Genomic DNA, 21568 nt, shown 5'->3' with positions numbered 1-21568 from the left:
ATGTCTCCCAAGGACCTGCCACATGAGCCAGTCCCTTGCTGATGCCAAGGGCTCAGCGGTGGCCAGTGCAAGCAGGGCGGGACTGGGCGTCCCTGGCCTCTGGGCCAGCAGGGGTTAAGGTCAGCTGCTCCCACGTGAGAGCACCTTGCAACAGAGCCACACACCCAACCAGGTCTCTCTCACTCTCGCTGGTTTGCCTGTGCCTGTCGCCCTGCTGGTTCCACCTGGCACGGGACCGGCTAGCCTGTGGCCACCACAGGGAGGCAAAGTTGGGCAAACAGGTGGGGAGACCAGAGCTCAAGCCTCGGGTCCCCTCCCTGCCCCTGATGCCAGGCGGAAGCCCAGGCCCTAGCTCCTGTTGCCTGCCCAGAGGCCACCCAGCCTCCTAGACAGGTGAGTCCCCCACCCCGATCTGCCCACCATCCCGAAGCAACTGTCCAGACTGGGTTCCCCACTGTGGGGTCCTGGGCCCCCTGTCACCTCCCCCCACCACCAGGCTCCCCGGAAAGCAGGAAACTGACACTGCTGTGTGGGCATTTGACATAGTTTCTAAGGGATTATCTGGCCAGCAGTTACTGCCCCTGGCAGCCTGCCCAGGATGCCATAGTCACAGACTTCAGAGGGTCATTGTTGGCTCCGGCTGTTGCAGGGGGGCTTAGGGGGCACAGACTGGCCTCTGATCCCCCAAACTGAGGACGGGAGGCTGGCGGGGAGATGGCAGGTGAGGCAGCCTGGCACCTGCTTGGTATCTGGGCCTCCTGGTACTTCTTAAGAGGCCCCCAAGTTTTCAGACAATTGCATCTCATCTCTGTCCCCTCTCCAGGTGCTGGAGCGGGAGGAACGGGGGGTTCTGGGGAGGCTTATCTTGCTTATCTTGATTTCTTCTCTGGGTGAAATCTCCCAGCGGAGAAGTGCAGGAAGGGGCGGATGGATGGTTGTCACAACAGTCTGCAGAGCTGACTGTGGGCAAGGAGCCAGAATGGTCTCCGGGCAAAGGAAGCTTAGATCCAGGAGAAGACAGGGATCCAGTGGCAAGAGCTTTTTCTGGGTCATTTGCTCCCAAAAAGTGCAGGACAAAGAGAACTTCCCAGCCAGCCAAGTGTCTGATTGCACCTCAAGGCCTCAAGGCTCTTTGTCTGGGCCCAAGAGGGCCCTCTGGGGCTCCGGAGGCATGAGCGTCCCAGTTGCAGGGTATAGAGCCGGCCTGGCATTTGGGGTCACTCCCGGGAAGCAGAGCTGCTTAAGATCTGGGTTCTGTGGGGTTGGGAGGGGTGACATCTCGACTGTCAGATCCCACCCTGCCTGGGTTTGGAGAGAAAAACCCATGGAGTCAAATAGAGCTGGCTTCAGTTTTCCACTCTGTAAACTGGGTATAATGAGTCACCACGTCGCAGGGCTGCTAAGAACAGCATATGATAGAGCAAGTAATAGATTCCCAGTCATGCAGGGGTCAAGGTAAACTGTCCCACCCCAAATCAGAACTCAGAATGCCAAGCCAGTGGCAATGTCCCATCGCCTTCCTGTTTTGCGGAGGTTGAACCCGGGCTCAGGGAGGGGTAGCCACTTGCCCTGGGCTGCAGAGTAAAGTAGGGCTGTCAGCCTGATAGGAGTCAAATTGCAGAGAGTGGGGAGGTCTGGGGGCTGCCTATGCCCCCAGCCAATACCCCAGTTTCAGCACCTGTAAGAGTCCTGCCTCCCTGGCTCAGGGCTTCTGTGTGGCCCCAGTTCTGGGGAAAGTCCACCTCGGGAGTCTGGGTTCCTGTTCTTCCACCTCGGGTCTGGCCTGGCGCCAGGGGAGCTGTGTTTGCTCAGGGTGGAGCCTGACACCCTTTGGAATGGGCTGAGGTTAGCGGGGAACATGACTGGGGGGGGCGGGGGTGCCCAGGGAATGAACCTGCATTTATGGAGCACCTACTGTGTGTCGAGTGCTGTTCTGGGGCTTGAGGATTCAGGGGTGATCTAGAGAAACAAAGATCCCTGCTCTTGTGGGGCTTGTGGTTTGGTGGAGGAAGGCAGGCAAGAAACAAGAGACACAATAAGGAAGTAAATTGTATCCTAAATTGTATCCTGGGTTAGAGGATGGTCAGCCTTACAGGAAAAAAAAAAAAAAAAAAAAGTGAAAGACGTACAGGGATAGGAGTTAAACAGGCAGGGGGGTGTTTTACAGTCTTAAGTAGAAAGATTAGGGGAGAATTCATTGAGAAGGCGACATCTGAACAAAGACTTGAAAGAAGTGAGTAGTTGGGGGAGGGGCATTGCAGGCAGAGCACACAGCCCGTGCAAAGGCCCTGGGGCAGTACCATGCCTGGCGAGCTGGAGGAACCGCTAAGAGGCCTGTGTGTCTGGAGCAGAGCGAGTGCGGGGGAGAGAGGGAGGAGGCGAGGGCAGGGAAGGGACGGGGCAGGTCGTGCAGTCTGGAGGGCTGTGGACAGAGGGGCCTGACTCAGGTGCTCACAGGCGCCCTCTGGTGGCTGCTTCGGGGAGGACAGACTGTGGGCGATGAGGGTGTAACCAGGGACCTGGATGGAGGGGACTGAACTGGTCCAGGTGGGAGAGGATGCGGTGGACCAGGTGGGGGCTCAGAAGTGAGGAGAAGTGGGCGGATTCTGGACAGATTTGGGGAGAACCAACAGCATTTGCTGACTACGAAAGACAGAGTTCAGGGTGATTAGGAAGAAAAGTGGAAAGAATGCTCTGGGACTTGAAGATGGTAACAGGTAAGATGGAGTAGTTGGGAATCTCCTCAGGGAGGAGCCTTGGATGCTAGAGTGAAGGCTTTAGGTGTAATGGAGTTAAGGGATCTTTTTTTTTTTTTCAAAAATGTAAAGCATGACTCTATACTAATATAAAACAAACAGGTGCTTTATGAGTTTACTTAACTCATTAATTAATATGAGAACCAGCAAGATTTTACAGATTGTTTAAAGGAGAGAATTTGGGACTTCCCTGGTGGCGCAGCAGTTAAGAATCCGCCTGCCAATGCAGGGGACACAGGTTCGAGCCCTGGTCCCTGGCCCGGGAAGATCCCACATGCCGCGGAGCAACTAAGCCCGTGCGCCACAACTACTGAGCTCACGTGCCACAACTACTGAAGCACGCGCGCCTAGAGCCCGTGCTCCGCAGCAAGAGAAGCCACCGCAATGAGAAGCCCTCACACCGCAACAAAGAGTAGCCCCCGCTCGCCGCGACTAGAGAAAGCCCACGCTCAGCAACGAGGACCCAACGCAGCGATAAATAAATAAATAAATTTTTTTTAAAAAGGAGAGAATATTAAGAAAGAACACACACACAGGCAATCAATGCTGAAATGAATTTACAAATAGTTGTAAAGGTGGTCAGTATCCACAGGGAAATAATCAGTGGTCTCCACGGGACAAAATTCATTTGTATTTCTATGGACAAGAATCCTTTGAGATACCACCAGTTTCTTATAATTTACAGAGTTGTAAAATAGTTCGAAGACCATAAGAAGCACGGATAACTAAAGAGGATACCCAGAGCCTGGCATTGATCAGATGCTCAATAAATATCCTTGACCGAATGCTAGGGAGCTATGGAGTATTCTTGAGCTAAAGCCACAGCTTGTTAACTACGCTCTCATTGCTGAGACTGTTCGTTTACTTTTTGGTTTTGGGATCTTAGTTCCTTGACCAGGAATGGAACCCACGCCCCCTGCCGTGGAAGCGCGGAGTCTTAACCACTGGACCGCCAGGAAAGTCCCGACTTATTTGTTGAATGTCTGCTCTCCATGCTGGTCTGTGAGCTCTACCTCTCCAGTGACCTAGGCTCCCAGAACAGTGCCTGGTATGCAGTAGGCACTCTATAAATGAATTAATAGCTCATGGGGAACCACCTAAGATTCTGAACAGAATAGAAAGACCAGTGCTGTGTGCTTTAGCAGGACAGATTCCCGCTGTGGCAGGCCCAGCCTCAAGGCAGATAAGGGTGGGGTCTCAGGGGACCTTTCATGGGGTGTGGTGGGGGGAGCTGGTGTGGGTACAGGTGCAGAGGCCAGACTGAAACCAGGGATGGTGAGGAAGGTGTCAGGGGCCTGGGTTCTTCCCCCAGCCATTGCACACAACGATGGAAGCTCGAAATAGACAATTTTGCAGGCGGTCCCCATCCAGCTCTGGAGAACACCATAACTCCCTTTCACTTTTTCCCAGTGGGGGCTTGTCTCCCTCCTTCTGGCCTGAGTGGAGGAACTTCAAGGCACCCAGGCAAACCTTTCTGTGCACCTGCTACGTGCCAGCTGCTTTAATTTGTGAACCTTCGCGATCATAGCGCTCAGAGTCGGAACTAGGTCCCATTATACAGATGAGGAAACTGAGGCAGGAAGCAGAGGGGCTGGGATTCTCACCAGGCACTGCTCTGCCCCCTGCCGTGGAGCTTCCTTCTAGGGCTTCCTCCCACCTAGGGGGTGGGGGTGGGGGGTGACACCCTCTGTGAGCCCCCTCCAGCCGCCCCCAGAAGGGTCTTCACCCCTCCTCGCTTTCCCCTCCCTCCAACATCAAAGTACGCGCCCTAAGGTGCCCCGTGACCCGCATGGTGCCTACCGCTGGGCCATTCCTCAGTGCTATGCTCATCACCAAGCCCACCCCACCCAGAAACTGCCCTTCCTCCTGCGCCCTCTGGCTGAACCCACAACTCCAGTCCAGGCGTGAGGAAAGCATCAGACAAACCCCAAAGGAGGGGCATCGTAGAAAATCCCTGACCCGTCTCCTCCAGACGGAAAAGGTCAGGGAACGAGGGGAGCGGAGCCCAAGAAGACGTGATCACACAGACGTGAACACACTGTGGGATACTGGATGGGCTCCTGGTGCAGATTTCACACTAGTAAAACCTGAATACAGCGTGGAGTTTAGTTAATAGTGAAGATGTTTCGTTAATAGCGAGGATGTGGCTACCGTGGTGGTCACGTACGATGTTAATGTTGAGAGAAACTGTGTGAGAAACATAGGCGGACTCTCTGAATTATATCTACAGCTTTTCTGTCAATTGAAAACTAGTCCAAAATAAAATGTTTCTTTTGTTTTTTGGCCACGCTGTGTGGCTTGTGGGATCTAAGTTCCCCGACCACGAATTGAACCTGGGCCCCCTGCAGTGGAAGCTCAGAGTCCTAACCACTGGACGGCCAGGGAAGTCCTCAAAATAAAATGTTTATTTAAAACATTTTTTTTCAGGGCCTCTGGGTTTGGAGTCACTGCTCCTCCAGCTCCCGCCTACGGCCCCCAGTCTGTCCTCTTGGCAGTGACCACCAGAGTGCGCCTGTGAGCACCGAGTCAGGCCCCACCCCTCCTCTGCCCACAACCCTCCAGGGTCCCACCTCCCTGGAGGTAAAAACCCAAGTCCTCCCCTCAGCTCACAGGGACCTGCAGGACCTGCCCCGTCCCCTCCCTGCCCTCCCCTCCTCCCTCTCTCCCCCTCGCTCACTCTGCTCCAGACACACGGGCCTCCTCGCTGTTCCTCCTACACGCCAGGCATAGTCCTGCCCCAGGACCTTTGCACCAGCTCTCCCATGGCGCCTCCCTCACCTCCTTCAGGTCTAGCTGTTACTTCTGCCCAGATACCTCTCACTTAGGTCACTCCTATTAATCTCAGTACCACCTCCTCAGAGAAGCCCTCCCAGAGCCCCCAGCCCAGGTTGTGCCTCTGTACCTATGCTCTCAGAAATCTAGGTTGGACTTGTTATTTCTGTTACGTGATGATCTGATTATTGTCTATCTCCCCTGAGGACCCTTGGCTTCCTTTAGGGCAGGGACTGGGTCTGCGTCAGTGCTGGGTATACACAGTGGGCGATCAGTAAACCTCGAGTGAATGAGCCAGCACCCAGCCAGGCTGCAGAGCTGCTTCATTCTTGGGCTCTGGTCAGACCTGTTAGGCCACAGATAAGACCTCAGCCTCCTGCAGCCCCGCAAAGCAGCCTACACCAGGGAGACCCCAAGCTCCCAGCGTGAACGAACCCCCCAGGCTCCCACCCCTTCTGGCGGCCACGACCCACTGGGAGACCTCAACCCAGTCCCTACCCCCTTTGGGCCTCAGTTTCCCTGTAGGTGCTCAGAGGGGGCAGAGGAAGATCATCCCACAGGTTTCTCTGAATCCTCCCTTCCCCCACCCCTTCCGGCCATGCGCACACTGCTCCCTCCTGGTTGTAGTTGGCACTGCAATTTCAGACGGGAATTCCGTCCCCCATCACTTCTCCTTTCTGTACTTGGCGCATAGCAGGGGCTTGCAATATTTTTGTTGAGTGAATGACTGAATAGGTGGGAAAATGAATGCATGAATGACACCGCCTCTGGCCTGTGAGGCAGCAGTGGACGCACCCTTCTCCAAAGCCCTGCATTTGAGCACAGCGTCATCCGATGGGTACTAGGGAGACACTGAGTGTTCTTTTTTTGAAATTTATTTATTTGCTTAGTTTTGGCCGCGTTGGGTCTTCGTTGCTGCCCGGGGGCTTTCTCTAGTTGCGGTGAACGGGGGCTTCTCTTGCTGTGGAGCACGCGTTCTAGGCGTGCAGGCTTCAGTAGTTGAAGCACGCAGGCTTCAGTAGTTGTGGCTCCCTGGCTCTAGAGCACAGGCTCAGTAGTTGTGGCACTCGGGCTTAGTTGCTCCGAGGCATGTGGGATCTTCCTGGTCCAGGGCTCAAACCCGTGTCCCCTGCATTAGCAGGAGGATTCTTAACCACTGCGCCACCAGGGAAGTCCCAGTGAGTGTTCCTGAGCAGGGCATGAATATGTGAGGTGGCTGGAGGAAGACCATGTGTCTTGTGGTGGTTGCCCCCCTTCTTAGAGCGGTTTAAAGTGGGGTTTCTCTACCTCAGCACTATTGGCTTTTGGGGCCCAACCGTTCCCTGGGGTGTCAGGCTGGGGGATGGGGAGCAAATTACCCTACAGTGAGAAGCATGGGTATAGACTGAGCGGTGTGGGGTCAAAGAGAACCAAATCCAGGGCCAAATCCAGCTCTCCTAGTTGGGGTTGCCACTCGACCTATCTGGCCTCAGTTTTCTCAGCTGCAAAATGGTCACGTGGATATCTGTGTAACAGTGGCTGGAGCAAAGCAAACACTCCATAAGCATGAGCCAGCTTATTTGTCTGATTTTGCCAGACCTACATCCAATCAGTAACTCCTCCCCAGTCCTCCCCAGTAATCGCAGCCACGAACCCCTGCATGCACGTGGCAGTGGGGAACTTATTTATGTTTTGTCCTATGAGTCATTAAAGCAAATACACATCTATTTAGAAAATATTTGACTTTCTTCTACCTAAAATCATGTTGTGTGCCACCTGCTGGTGACCCAAGGTCATGTCGGGAAAGACTGAGCTTTCCCCTTTAGCCAAGAGGTTCCAAGCAGGTCCTTAGAAGGGGGCTTCTGCAAATATTTATTGCCTTGGGGGCCTTTGGGGACCCTTGAGGGGTTGATTCTGGCTAACTGGGGTCTCCAGGCTAGGTTTTGGGGGATAACTGCAGTGGGGAGTGGTGAGAAATCAACTTCGGGGGCGTCAAAGATTTTGATTATATTCTCTGTCTTGTACACTTGGCAAACTCTTATCCAACCCTAAAAACCCTAGTGGCAATACCCCCTCCTCCAGGAACACTTCCCTGATCCTCCATTTTCCCCTCTGCCTCCCCCCTTCCCACAGTCTGGAGTTCCTCTCTGCCCAGTCTTGACTGGATGAGGCTGGGAAGGGGTGTCTATGCCCAGATTTGCCCCTTCAACCTTGGCCTGAGATGGGGCAAAGGAACAGCTGGGCCTCAAGGTCTATTTTTTTTAAGCACAAAGGAATGTGTGGGTGGGGCCGATGGTGGCTCCACCCATCCAGGTGACTTCCTCCCTCCCTCACCCCCAGGTAGAGGGTTTCCAGCTCTCGTCCTGTAGTTCCTAGATGGCTCCTGAGGGTGAGGCTGGGTGAGGAGAAAGAAGCCTGACCTTAATTCAGAGGAACCTAAAGAATTTCCTCCGCCCTCGCCGCCCCGCCCTCCCCAGCTGGGGACCCAGCCAGGTGCTAGGTGTGAAGACAGGCGGGTACCACTGGATTCGGGGCAGGCCCAGAGGCGGCCGCTGTACGCCTTCAGAGAGTCCATGCCCCTGGCCTCCCTGGGCCTCCGTTTTCCCTCTCTAAAATAGGGTAAACCTCCCGAAGATGGGGGTGACCCGAGAAAGACCAGCCCTATGCTCCTGAGGTCTCTGACCCTTGACTAGCTCCTAATCCAAGAGGTCTCCCTACTGAATTTCAACATGTAGAGTTTTTCTCGGATGTTAAACTTTCCGAAGCGCAGGCTCCGTTCCGAACGCGGCTGTAATCCCTTCCGGGTCTTCCTTGCAGCCTTGCCTGGCCCGCCGCTGGCTAGTGCTCAGCTGGGCGGAAAACCCGGCCTGGAATTCCCACCCCTGGGCCTGGATCCTGTGTTGGGAGGGGAAGGGGGGACGAAGGCTGCCTCGGCGGCGTCCCGAAGGCGTGTCGGGGCGGGGGCGGAGCCGGTAGGGGCCACGGAGGAGGAAGAGGTGCAGGTGCAGCCCCAGCGGCGGAGCGGGCTGGAGGAGGGCGAGAGCCGGGGACCTGCTTCGCCGCGACCCTCCCCAGCCTCCTCCCTCACGCCAGGGTGGGGGCCAATTGTTTCTAGGCCCCCCTGGGGCAGAGGCACTGGACGGCCCCCGGGTGGACTATGGCGGTGAGATTCCAGGCGAGTAGCCCGCCGAGGGCGGGAGGGAGAGGGGACCGAGCTGGGGTCAGGGCTGGGACCTGGATCCAGGACCCCAGATCACCCTCTGCCTAGGTAACAGATGGGGAAACTGAGGCCCAGAGGAATGTGGTGGCTAGCCCGAGGCTGCACGGGCAGAGGCGTCCGCGCCCACTGGCCTCCAAAGCGGCCTCCGGGAGCTTCCTCTGTCCTGGGTCTGCCTTCGCAGGTAGACCTGAGTTCAAATCCCATTTTTTTCTCCGTAACTTTGGGCCGCTGAATCCATGCGTCTCCGAACCTCATCTATAAAGTGGACGGTGGTCACTTTATAGAAGGGTGTAGGAAGGATTCCAGGACAAAAGTGTGTTGCAAAGCGCCTGGCACGTAGTAGGTGCCCGGTTTCCCGGGAGATCAGCGGAGTTAAGCTTGAGCACTAAGGGCGGAATCGTGGGCAGGGACTTCATTTGTGGGCGGGAGCGGCTTTGGCGAATGCGGCTAGGCTGCGGACGAGGGGATCCCCATTTATTGGGTGCCTACTGTATACAGAGCCGTTCACTTGGGCGACCTGGTAGACATGGGCGTCGAGAGCCCCGTTTTGCACCGAGCAAGCCGACCGGGGCTGCGAGAGGAAATGTCTGTGGCTCTGTCTGGGGGGACTTCGCTCTCCAGGGCTGAAACTTGAATCGACTTTGTCACACCCACCCCGCTGGGTCTCAGGTCGGGCCCCAGAGGGGTAAACTGGCCTAGGCTGTTTACCTGGCTCGCCCCAGGCCGGACCGCCCGAGGCTCTAGGGCCGGGCAGTTCTGGTTCCCGCCGCCTCCTTCCCGGCAGCAAGGAACCGCTCCCAGAATCCAGTCCCCAGCTCGAGTATTTGTGACCCCCCTTCCCCTCCCCCTCCCCACCCCCGCCGTTGTTCCCAGAGGTTGGAGTGGGGAGGGGGAGAGCGGACAGCAGCCTGGTAGCCAAGTGCCCGGGGCGGTGTGCCTTGGTAAGACCTTGTCCCTCTGGAGGCGTCTCCTCTCCGGTGTTTCTGTCCCGCGCGTGGCAGGGGGCGAGGACGAAGGCCTGGGCCCCGCCCCCTCGGAGCGCACCTCGACGGAGGCGGGGCTGAGGAGGCTAGGAACTCTGGACGTACCTGGTTGAGTTCCTGGCGGAATCAGCCTTTTATTCCACCATTCACGCATTCCTCAAACTCCCGCGTGCCTGGTCTTGTGGGGACAATGCTGGGGTCCCAGGGCCCCCAGCCCTGCCCACTAGGAATCCCCTGACTAGAGGGATGTAGGGGAGACAGGTGGACTGGGACATCCCAGGCCCCAGTAATCAGAGACGTAAAATGTGTGTGTGGGGGGGGGGGCGGGGGGCTTTGAGGACTCATTTCCTGGAGGAAGAGACAGCGGCACTGGGGCTGTGAAGGATGAATAAGAGTTTGCCAGGGAGCGCAGCATGTGCAAAAGCCTGGAAAGGAGCTGATTGGAGGGCCCATCACCAACGTACCCAGAGAGACAGCCCTGCCCAGCCTTCACAGACCAAGAGGAAAGACCAGAAACTCACTAACTGATGATTAAACAGGATAATTTAAGATGGTTTTGGATGTCATGAATAAAACCTCATAAATTAAGTAGGGAGGGGTGGTAGGGTGCCAGGGAAGATTGGCTAGTCTAGTAGGGTCCCCTGGGGAGGTTGCGTTTGAGCTGAGACCTGAGTGTCCGGGGCAGCTGTGTGCATCTTGGGAGGGTAACCAGCCACAGGGCACTGCCAGGGAAATGTTTGGAGGTGAACTAAGTTGAGGTGGGATGTGGCATTAGGCGTGACCCCATGGGTCATGGAGAGTCCTGCAGTATCCATGGAGGCAAACCTACACAAGCTGGGACAAGCCCCAGCCACCTGTGCCTGCCCCCTTAGGGGCCCTGACTCCCTGTGGGCTGTTTCTTAAAATAAGGCCAAGAAATCAAAATTCTGGGAGGCCGTTTAATGACACTAAGCATAAAATCAAAGCAAGTGAAAAGATTCTGTTCTGAAAAATAAGCTCAGAAAGAAAAAAAAAAAAAGCAGAAGGATACTGTAGCCCGGTGGTTAAGATTAAAGGTATGGGATGGGCTGCCAAGGTTTGCGGAGCGCTGTGTGAGCTCCAGCGGGTTACTGAACCTCTCTGGGCTTCCCTTTCCTTCCCTGTAAGGCAGGAAGGCAGGAATAGGAGAAGTGCCATTTCTGAGGTCACTCAGGCGTAAATGAATGGGTACGTGCAATGCGCTCGCTGGCAGCGCACGGAATAGTGTTGCTTAGCAATATTATGCAGAGGAAGAAGGTCATTATTATTACTTCTCACAACAGCACTGTCATCTCTCCTAGAGGCTCCTTCTGCTATTCGTGCATGACTCCACGCCCGCTTCCCACACCTCAGCGCTGAAAGACAGGGCGGCGGGGGTGAGGGAGGTACCCATTTCACAGATGGGGAAGATGAGGCTGGGAGAGGCACCACCACAGCCAGCAAAGGGCAGACTGCAGGATTTGAGGCTCAGTTGAGAGAGCAGACCTGGCTCCCAGGGGTGTCCATGAGGCCCTGCCCTTGGCTTTGTTTCCCTCTTCTCTGCCCCCTTCCTACCTCGGGGGAGCCGGGAATGCTGCTCTCCCGGGAACCTCTAAGAAAAGGCACCAGAACACATAACACCAGCGGAGGGCTCACAGGGAGTCCCCCGCCCTTGCAGTGCTGAGCTGGGCAACCAGGCTGGGGAGGGAGCGTCATTTCTACAAGGCCCCCAGGGTAGTGGGACAGCCCCGCAGAAGGTAAGGGATGGGTGGGGGCTGGCTTCCCGGAGGGCTCCACATCCCCCGCTTCTGCCAGCATCTCCCGGCTGAGTGACCTCTACTCCCGGAGCCTGTGATCTCATCTGTACCCTGGGCTTGAAAATAACAGAATTCACGCCCCACAGCCCCACCCTCCAGCCCCACCCTCAACTGCTCTGTTGTCTTGGCAAGTGACTTCCCCTCTCTGTGCCTGGCTTTCCTCTTCTGTGACGGGGCATAATAGAATGCCCCTTAGCGAGCAGATTAAATGAGATCTTACCTGTGAAGTGCTTGGCGCAAAGGAAGCACTTCATTCATTCATTCATTTCTTAGATAGTTAGAATCTCTCCTATGATCCAGGCACTCAGGATCAACTTTGAATGAGGCAGATAAAAATCTCTGACCTCTGAAGCCAATATTCTAGAGGGAGAAGGGCAGTGACCAGATTTTAAAAACCTAGAGAGTGTCAAGGGATCACAGGTTCTGTGAACGAGGAATCAGGGAAAGGAGGATAAACTGGTCTGTTGTGGGATGGCAAGCATTTCAGTTCCAGACAGGGTGGTTGGGAGAAGGAGGTGAGGGAGTGGGCCAGGTGCAGATCTGGGGGAAGGGAGATCCAGGCAGAGGAGATGGCTCGTGCGAAGGTCCTGGGGCAGGACCGGGCTTGGTGTGTGGGAGGAACATCGAGGAGCCCTGAGTGTCTGGAGCAGAGTGAGACCCTTGTGTCTGCAGGCCTTGCTAGATCCCCACCACCACCACCACAAGGACTGAGCCAGACCTTCCAGAGGGACAGTGACAAGGACTAACATTTCCTCTGCTCCCACCACAGTATGGCACTATTAACATTTGGAGATGGGTCATTGTTTGTGGTGGGGTCTGACTGTGCACTACATGTAGGGGTTTGAGCAGCACCCCTGGCCCCCACCCCCTCGATGCCAGGAGCACCCCCCAATCATAACAACCACAGATGTCCCCAGATACCACCCAGTGCCCTCTGGGAGAGGGGGTAGAATGGACCTGGATTGAGAACAACTGATTTAAGTCCATTTTGCAGATGAGAAAACTGAGGTCTCAGGAGAGGTAGCAACTAACTCACAGACTTGGGCCATGAGAGTGTCAGAGCCAGGCTCCACACCCACCCAGGTATGGGGAGCCCTGATTGCTCTGATAGACCTCATGTCCACCTTCCCTGTCACCTCCCACCAGGTGCTGGACATGGAGGAGCTGACCATCTGGGAACAGCACACAGCCACGATCAGCAAGGTGAGGCCTCCCTCCCTCTGCGTGGGTGCTGATGGGAATGGTGGGTTGGTTCCTGCAGGACAGCCTTCATCCCAGTGAGAAGCAAAATCACGTTCTGTCTCTCATCCCCCCTCAGGACCCCCGCCGAGGCTTCGGCATTGCAATATCTGGTGGCCAAGACCGGCCCGGTGGATCAGTGGTTGTGTCCGATGTGGTGCCCGGAGGACCAGCTGAGGGCCGGCTACAGTGAGTGTCAAGGCAGCTGGGTTCCGGCGGGAGTGGGGGTGGGGGGACACATCAAGAGGAGGGAACTGTGTGGGCCCAAACCAGGAGGCTCGAAAGTGCCTGGCACCTTCCAGCTCTGTCAGTACGGGGCTTGGGGCTGGCAGAAGGACAGACAGTGACTAGCCCCCACTCTCCTCAAGGCACTGGTCCTCTGATGAGTTCTGGGGGTCATAGTGGCCCCAGGATGCTCCCGGAGCAAATATCCTGGAAACCTCTTTTTGGCTGGAGGGAGAGAGACCCAGTGTCCTGAGCCCTTGGGGATAGGAGGCTCCTGGGAGTTATGTTGGGAAAATGGTTCTGGGATCCAAGAGACTGACGGGTGATATGGCTCAGCTCAGAATCAGCGACCAGCTTCAGAGAGAGAGAGTACGAAACGGACAGGGAGAGAAGGGGAGAAAAGCAGGAAGAGGGGGCCCGAGAGAAAGAAGTGAGGGGGTACAGGGACACCAGGTGTAATTGCAGCTTATGTTCTATGATTGCATTTCACTATGTGGGTTCTGCGATCAGCCCCATTTTACAGGTGAGGAAACTGAGGCCCAGAAGGATAAATGTCTTCATGAGTCTGGGGACACCAGTAAATCAGAACCAGGCTTTGTACACATGGGGGTACCTTCCAGGGGCCCTCAGGGCAGGCCTGGGGAGAGGGGCTCCTGGGTGATGTCTCCTCCCTGAGATCCGGCCTCCTCCCTCAGGACAGGGGACCACATCGTCATGGTGAATGGGGTCTCCATGGAGAGTGTCACCTCCACCTTCGCCATTCAGATACTCAAGACCTGCACAAAAGTGGCCAACATTGTGAGTGGGGGCTCGGTGGGAGAGGCAGCCCCTGGCTGAACCCCACTTCTCCTGGTCCTGTTGCCCATGGGCAGTATGAGTATAAGCTTCCCCAAGCAAGTGGAATCTTGTTTCCATTCACAGCTTGGATGTTAAGGCCCAGAGGGACCAGAGTCCCCCAGGGTTCCCCAGGGTCCGCCATGGGATGGGGCAAAGCCTTGAGCTGCCCCCTGCCACCCCGACCATTTCTGCCTGCCCTAACAGACAGTGAAGCGTCCCCGGAAAGTCCAGCTGCCCGCCACCAAGGCCACCTCTGGCCTGGGACACCAGGACTCAGATGAGGACGATGGGCCGCGGCGCCTGGACGAGGCTGACCACGGCCAGGGCTATGAGGGTGACACGTCCAGCGGCTCTGGCCACTCCTGGGGCGAGCGCTCCCGCCGGCCAAGGACAGGTCGCCGGAGCCAGGCCAGCAGCCATGGGCGCAGGAGCCCGAGCGGCGGCTCCGAGGCCAACGGGTTGGCCCTAGTGTCTGGCTTCAAGCGGCTGCCACGGCAGGACGTGCGCATGCGGCCCGTGAAGTCCGTGCTGGTGCGGAGGAGAGACAGCGACGGTGAGCGTGGGGGCCACGTTGTCGGCAGTGGGGCTTGGCATCCTCGGGAACAGGCAGCACTGCTGCCCCAAAATCTGATCACATGTGGTGTGTGGTCAGCAGAATAATGGCCTCCAAAGATACCCACATCCTGGTCCCAGGACCTGTGGATGTGTCACCTCATAGGGCAGAGGGGACTTTGCAGGGGGGGTTAAATTAAGGCCCCTGAGATGGGGATGACCCTGGATTCCCTGGGGGGCCTAGCGTCATCCCAGGGTCCTTATAAGAGGGAGGCGGGAGGGTCAGAGGCAGAGAGAGACGGGAGATGCTGAACTGCTGGCTGTGAGGATGCAGGAGGGGCCGCGAGCCAGGGATGCGGAGCCTCTAGAAGCTGGAAAAGGCGGGAACCGATGCTGCCCTGGAGCCTCCGGAAGGACCAGCCCTGCCCACACCTGGATTTTAGCCCCGTGAGGCCCATTTCAGACTATTCGATAAATTTGTGTTGTATTATAGCCATTACGTTTGTGGCAGTTTGGTACAGCAACGGGAAACTCACACATCATGACATCAGTAGACTGTCAAGGGAGTAGTAGGTATAGAACAGTAGGGACGTGATCTCTCATTCCTGTCTTGAGTCAATGGCAGTATTGTGACCTTGGAATTCTGGTCATGATGTGACAAATGACACTGGGATATCTACCCCACATTGTAATTCTAATAATCCTGAAAACGCTCATCGTGATGTCACTGAGTATTGGGGTTGTGACCCCTAAGCCGCTTTGGTGATGTCATCAGGGTGTTGGGAAGGGACAGCCTGGGCTCGGCTCCTTCTCAGGTGCCTGCTGCTGACTGCTGCGCAATGATATCAGAATCCCTGCCCCAGGGCCTTTGCACGGGCTGTTCCCACCACCTGAAATGACCTTCCCAAGACTCCTGCAGGGTTGGCTCCCTTGCTTCATCCAAGACCCAGCTCAGACGTCACCCCCTGAGAGAGGCCATCCCCCAACACCTGTCCCCAAACTGCCCCTCCGCGGCCACTCTCCCCACCTCCTGGCTTATGCTCTCTCTCTTTTTTTCTTTTAATACTTTTTATTTTTTAAATTAATTATTTATTTATTTAAAAAATTTATTTATTTTTGGCTGCGTTGGGTCTTCGTTGCTGCGCGTGGGCTTTCTCTAGTTGAGGCGAGCAGGGGCTACTCTTCAGTGTGGTGCACGGGCTTCTCATTGCAGTGGCTTCTCTTGTTGCAGAGCACAGGCTCTAGGTGCGTGGGCTTCAGTAGTTGTGGCTTGCGGGCTCTAGAGTGCAGGCTCAGTAGTTGTGGCACACGGGCTTAGTTGCCCCGCAGCATGTGGGATCTTCCCGGACCAGGGTTAGAACTTGTGTCCCCTGCATTGGCAGGTGGATTCTTAACCACTGCACCACCAGGGAAGTCCCCCAGCTTTCTCTCTTCCCAGCGCTCAGCATCACCGGGTGCTTGTGTGTTCCACCTCCCCCAACTACAGGGGACCAGGTCTGCTTTGTCACCCGCCGACAGGCACCTTCAGGGGGAGAGTGCCCGCTGGAAAGGGGCAGCAGGCTTCAGCCTGCTGCCTCCCTGCACGACAGCAGCCTGGAAGGTGGGATGGTTGAGGGCAGGTGAGAAGGCTGAGGTCTGAGAGCCCCTGGCAGCCCAGAACCCAGGCCCTGCCTCAGTTTCCCTCCTCTTCCACGCACAGATTTCGGGGTCAAACTGGGCAGTCAGATCTTCATCAAGCACATCACAGAATCGGGCCTGGCTGCCCAGAACAGCAGGCTCCAGGAAGGAGACCTCATCCTACAGGTGAGCCCCTTCTTCCTGTCAGGGGGCAGGGAGACCGGGGCCAGAGGGTAACAGTGTTACCGAGGCATATGGCACAGTCAGCAAAGCTGGTTCTGAACCACTTGCCTCCTGCATTCTGGCCTGTTTCACAAAGGTTGGAGATGGCTATGCAGGATTTTCCCCCCTTCCCCCCATCTGCTGCAAATCCATTGCCAAATGTCGGTTTCTAGCACCCCCTTTGGGTTGTCTGTTTCTAGTATCCCCAGAATCACATGACGTGCTGGCTACAGCACTGATTCATGGGCCTGCCTTAGGTGCCTGGATGCTAATGGTCCAGAGACCAGGCTTTGAGGAGCAGCTCTGCCTTAAGAGCTTGGTTTCCTTCTAGACTCCTCCCCTGAAAATCTGTTTCTAGTGATTCCTAGTGTTTGATATACAAATCATTTCTGGTTGATTGTTTCTAGAGCTTCCTCAGAGTTATCTGTTTCTAGTGACCCTGAAGAATTGTCTGTTTCTAGTAGTTTGGGGCTGACACTTGAAACAGAGCTTGGAGGTGGGGCTGGGGGCTAGAAGGGTTACTGAAAACAGACATTCCCAAGAGAAAATGTTAGCAATGGATTCCTGGTGAGCAGAGATGACACTAAATTCCTCCTAGGAATTGTATGTTTCTAATCAACTTCTAGATGTCTGTTTCCAGTACCTCCCAGAGATTGTCTGTTTCTAGTATCTACATATTTACTCCCTCTCCCCCAATTAGAGTTGTTTCTAATATCTGTTCCCAGTGTCTCCTGAGAAATTTCCCCCTCTGGGGAAATGAGAGTCAATCCATTTTTAATTTTTCCCTAGCGCCCCCCCCCACCCCTCTTAGAAAATTGTCTGTTTCTAGAATTCTTCTGGAGGTCAGTTATTGGCATAGTCTCCTCTCACGGCAGGAATGCAATTCTATCATTTTCTGTTGAGAATGTCTGTTTTTAGTAACCCCTGAGGGTTGTGCGTTTCTAGTCCCCCTCGCCAAGGTATCTGTTTCTAGTATCCCCTATCTCTCACGAACTTGCTTCCTCCTTCCTGATCCCTTTTAGATCAACGGGGTGTCCAGTGAAAATCTGTCACTGAGTGACACACGGCAACTGATCGAGAAGTCGGAAGGGAAACTGACTCTGCTGGTGCTCAGGGACCGGGGCCAGTTCCTGGTGAATATCCCTCCGGCCGTCAGCGACAGCGACAGCTCCCTTCTGGAAGGTGAGGGGCCAAGAGGCCAGCCCTGGGAGGTTCAAATGGAGGGCCAGGGAGGCAGGCTGTGCCAGGCAGGACCAAGCAGGAGTTGGGAAGCCTGGCCCTGAGAGGCTCAGAGAGGGACAGAAACTTGCCCAAGGCCACACAGCAAGTTAGGGCTGGAGGCCCTCAGCTGAGCCTGACTCTGGTCTGGGCCCCTTTGCTTAGAGGGGCCTGATGTGCCCCTCTGTGAAATGGCAGCCTGGAAGGCGTGCCCGTGGCTGAGACACCCTTTCCCCCGCAGACATCTCAGACCTCGGGTCAGAACTGTCTCAGGCGCCACCATCCCATGTACCACCGCCACCCCAGCATGGGCAGCGGAGTCCGGACGCCAGCCGAACCAGCTCCCCCACGTATGTAACCTCATCGGCTAGAATGGCCAAGTGGGATGGGAACATGGGCCTATCTTTTCCAACATGGGGTAGCCTTGAGGGTGCAGTCATGGCAGCCTGCCTGGAAGAGGCCTCTCCTTCCACACACAGTCCTTCTTGCCTCCTTATTGTGGCTCAGGGTTCTCGGTCCTGGGAGAACCAGATATGGATGGACTTAAAGCAGAAGGGATAACAGAATTTTACAACAAGCTCTAGAAGACTTCAAAATGCATAAGCCCCGTCACCGAGCAAGGCTTTTAGAGAGTTCTCTTGGGAGTGAAATAGCCACAGCTGTGTGCAGGGATTAGAGGATGCTTATTCGTTATGATGATGTTTATAAAAGGGACAGAGTGGCAGTTACTTTGTTAGTCTCCTGGGGCTGCGGTAACCAAGTGCCACAAACTGGTCGGCTTAGAACCACAGAAATTTATGGTCTCAAAGCCCTGGAGACTGAAGACTCAAGTCACGGTGTCAGGGCCACACTGTCTCTCAAGGCTCTTAGGGGGAAATCTGTTCCAGGCCTTTCTCCTAGCTTCTGGTAGCCTCCAGCATTCCTTGGCTTCCAGGTGGCCGTCTCCCCACTGTGTGTCTTCATGTCATCTTCCCCCATGTATGTGTCTCTGTGTCCAGATGTCCCCTTTTTATAAGGACACCAGTCAGACTGGATTAGCCACCGCCCCCACCCCAGTATGACCTCAAGTTCACTAATCACATCGTGATGACCCTGTTCCCAAATGAGGTCCCATTCTGAGATCCTGGGGGTTAGGACTACAACAGGTGAATTTTGAGGGTACACAATTCAACGCCTTAAAAAACATGATTGCACAACACTTGGGGATTAGGTAACAGGCACCTCATTTAAGCCTGCAGTCCCCTGTGAAGTAGGGGGTTGTATCTGTTATCTACAGCTGCATAACAAATGACCCCCAAACCTGGCCGCTTGAGATAATGGTAAACATGTATTACCTCACTGTTGCTGACAGTCAGGAATTGGGGACAGCTTAGCTGGGTGGTTCTGGTTCATGGTCTCATGAGGTTACAGTCAAGACGTGGCCTAGGGCTGTGGGCTTTTGGGAGTGGATGATCCCCTTCTAAGCTCCCTTGCATGGCTGTTGGCAGGAGAACCAGGAGGTGGGGGTCATTGCGGTCCATTTTAGAGGCCAGAGGAGGGCCCACGCCAAGGCCCCAGATCTTACTCCACCACTAATTAGGGCACTAACTAGCGGTGACACAAGGAGATGGTGTGTGTGTGCTTGGCCCGTAGTGAATGCTCTTTATTACAATTGTTATAATATAATCCTTTCTTGGGAATATTAGACAGCCATGAAACAGGATGTCTCCGAGAGTATATTGAAAAGGCCTTGGGAAAATGCACTTGGCATTGTGTACGGTGAATGAACCGGATTGCAGAATGACACAGGGCAGCATCTCAAATGGTTTGGGGGACTCTTGTGTGATCTTCCTGGGGATTCCATGGGCACACAGAAGGATCTGTGGACAGACAGCTCCAAGTAGCTTGATGTGTTTCTCCGATGCAGACCCTGTACTCTTTGAACCTGCCCCGTAAGACCTGGGCTGGGGGTACATCATTCTCAAGTGTCTTTCCCCAGCCCCAGTCACTCAGCACTGGGGGTTCATAGGCTGTATGTCGGAAATGCTAACATATGGCCTGATCTTGATTTTCTTTCAGAAGTATATATTTCCTCACCATTTCTTTGAAAGCATCTGAAAGATCTGGAAAGTAACTCTTCTGTGCTGACAGTGGGTTGATTTTTCAGGGAAATTTCTTTCCGTCCTGTGATTTAACTCTGTGTTAGTCTGCTCAGGCTGTTAACAAAACACCATAGGCAGGAGGCCGGAAGTCCATGGCCAGGGTGCTGGCATGGCCGGTTCCTAGTGAAGGCTTCTTCCTGGCCCATGGACGGCCTCCTTCCTGCTGTGTGTTCCCACGGTGGAGAGAGTGATCTCTGGTGTCTTTTATAAGGACATTAATCCCGTCATGGGGGCCCCACCCTCATGACCTCATGTAAACCTGGTCACTTCCAAAGGCCCGCCTCCTAAGACCATCCCACTGGGGGTTAGGACTTCAGCATATGAATTTGGGGGGACACAGACATTGTGTCAAGAGCACCTTCTATAACTTTTCACTAATATTAAAACAGTAAACATGACTGTCACAGGCTCACCTCATTTTGAGGCCTTGACTCGACTCAGCCATCCCAGGGCTCGGAGGAGGAAACTCGGGCTCAGAGAGGGGAAGCAGAGGGCCGGAGGTCACACAGCTGCAGAGGGGCAGGACCAGGATTAGAACCCGAGTGCCGATAAATTAAAATTCTTCTAAAAATTGCTGCTCAACATCCCCCCACCCCCACCTCACCCCAAATCTGTTCCCCACCAGGGAGAGCCCCCAGCTTCGGCAGGAAGGTTCAGTGGATTCTAGGACTGCGTCAGAACCAGGTGAGCAGAGGGTGGTGACTCTGAGCACCCCTCCTCTGATTTTTCTGATCGCAGCCAATGAGGCTCTACCGAGCAGAGTGGGGAAGGTGGGCACAGACCTAAGAGGCCAGGGACAGTTCCCTGGGAAGAAGCGGGGGGCTGGGGGCTGCATTCCAAGAGGCAGGGACACCCCCCAGCAAAGGTTTGGTGGCTGGATCAGTCAGTGTGCTCGGGAAAAACTGGCTGTTCCCTTTCAGACTCCCCGCGGCGAAGGAGCTGTGATATGCACAGCGTGCCTAGCGGTCAGAGCGTGGAGGACCACGGGTATGTGCTCCAGGACAGAGCCCCCCAGCTGAGAACCCGCACACCCGGGCTGCCTCCTGCTTCCCATCACCTGCCTTCTCGCACCAGCATGGGGGTGGGGCTCTCCCATCCTTGGCCTGATGCCGACTGTCTCTGCCTCACTGCTCAGGTACAGCCCCGCCTCGCGGGTGGTCCGCTTCCTCAAGGGCGCAAATATTGGGCTGCGGCTGGCCGGAGGCAATGACGTGGGCATCTTCGTGTCCGGGGTGCAGGCGGGCAGCCCGGCAGATGGGCAGGGCATCCAGGAGGGAGATGAGATTCTGCAGGTGAGCGGGGGAGGCTGGTGGTGGGCCTGCTGGGTGGTACCCGAGTCTGTTACTGCTTGTGTGTCCTCCCCCGGGGACCCCCTGGGGACTGGCAAGACCCCCAGAGACATTCAAACATTTTAAGGGCTTCCCAGCCTGGGGCATGACCTTGATGATTGGGTCATGACCTTGTGCATGTCACATCCTTGTTGTCAATGTCATGACCTCGATGTCCAGCTCACGACCTTTCCCAGGTCACTGCCTCGTTATCGATGTCACAGTCTCCTTGTTTGTGTCACTGAGTTGACCGTGTCCTGACCATGTTGCCTGGGCCGCACCCTTGATCCCTGCGTCCACCTACAGTCCCTTTCTGTGCCACCTCCAGTCTCCCGTGTCCGGGTCGTGGCCTTATCCAGGTCGCGCCTTCGTGGTGTGTCTTTACCTCCATGATAATCAGTGTCTGTGACCTGCTGTCCGGGTCTGTATATTGGGTCCCTGTCACGACCGCATGTCTGTCTTGACTCTTTCAAGTATCACAAAATTCTCACCAGTGTCCTGGTCCTGTCACAGCTGTGACCCCTCATTCCCATGTCTCGATGTTGACAACCCACAGAGCCTCGGTTATGCCTGTACCGATTGCATTCCCTGTATCCTGGTTTCTGGGCCAGACCTTCACGTGTGTGTGTGTGTGTGTGTGTGTGTGTGTGTGTGTGTGTGTGTGT

General features: G+C 55.3%; 1 protein-coding gene across 6 annotated transcripts in view; it reads left to right on the top strand.

Annotated features, from left to right (window-relative positions):
* The first annotated feature begins 181 nt into the window (after positions 1 to 181).
* Positions 182 to 21568, top strand: part of TJP3 (tight junction protein 3) — a 29531-nt gene continuing 8144 nt past the window's right edge. For 4 of the 6 annotated variants that reach the window (XM_029218924.1, XM_029218927.1, XM_029218923.1 and 1 more), the window contains exons 1-11: positions 8524 to 8682; positions 12671 to 12727; positions 12843 to 12952; positions 13684 to 13786; positions 14030 to 14378; positions 16077 to 16180; positions 17239 to 17398; positions 17676 to 17784; positions 20201 to 20259; positions 20496 to 20562; positions 20711 to 20867. In XM_029218924.1, the coding sequence (XP_029074757.1) occupies positions 8665 to 8682; positions 12671 to 12727; positions 12843 to 12952; positions 13684 to 13786; positions 14030 to 14378; positions 16077 to 16180; positions 17239 to 17398; positions 17676 to 17784; positions 20201 to 20259; positions 20496 to 20562; positions 20711 to 20867 (1293 nt within the window). In that variant the 5' untranslated portion in view covers positions 8524 to 8664. Of the gene's footprint in view, positions 394 to 8523; positions 8683 to 12670; positions 12728 to 12842; positions 12953 to 13683; positions 13787 to 14029; positions 14379 to 16076; positions 16181 to 17238; positions 17399 to 17675; positions 17785 to 20200; positions 20260 to 20495; positions 20563 to 20710; positions 20868 to 21568 lie in introns of those variants that run through there. The other 2 variants (XM_029218926.1, XM_029218925.1) reach the window with 2 other exon arrangements.

Source organism: Monodon monoceros, unplaced genomic scaffold (assembly GCF_005190385.1).
Source record: "Monodon monoceros isolate NGI ecotype Baffin Bay Population unplaced genomic scaffold, NGI_Narwhal_1 Super_Scaffold_12, whole genome shotgun sequence".
Classification (NCBI taxonomy): Eukaryota; Metazoa; Chordata; class Mammalia; order Artiodactyla; family Monodontidae; genus Monodon; species Monodon monoceros.
Note: the sequence above shows the minus strand (reverse complement) of the source record. Positions and strands in the feature narration are given on the sequence as shown.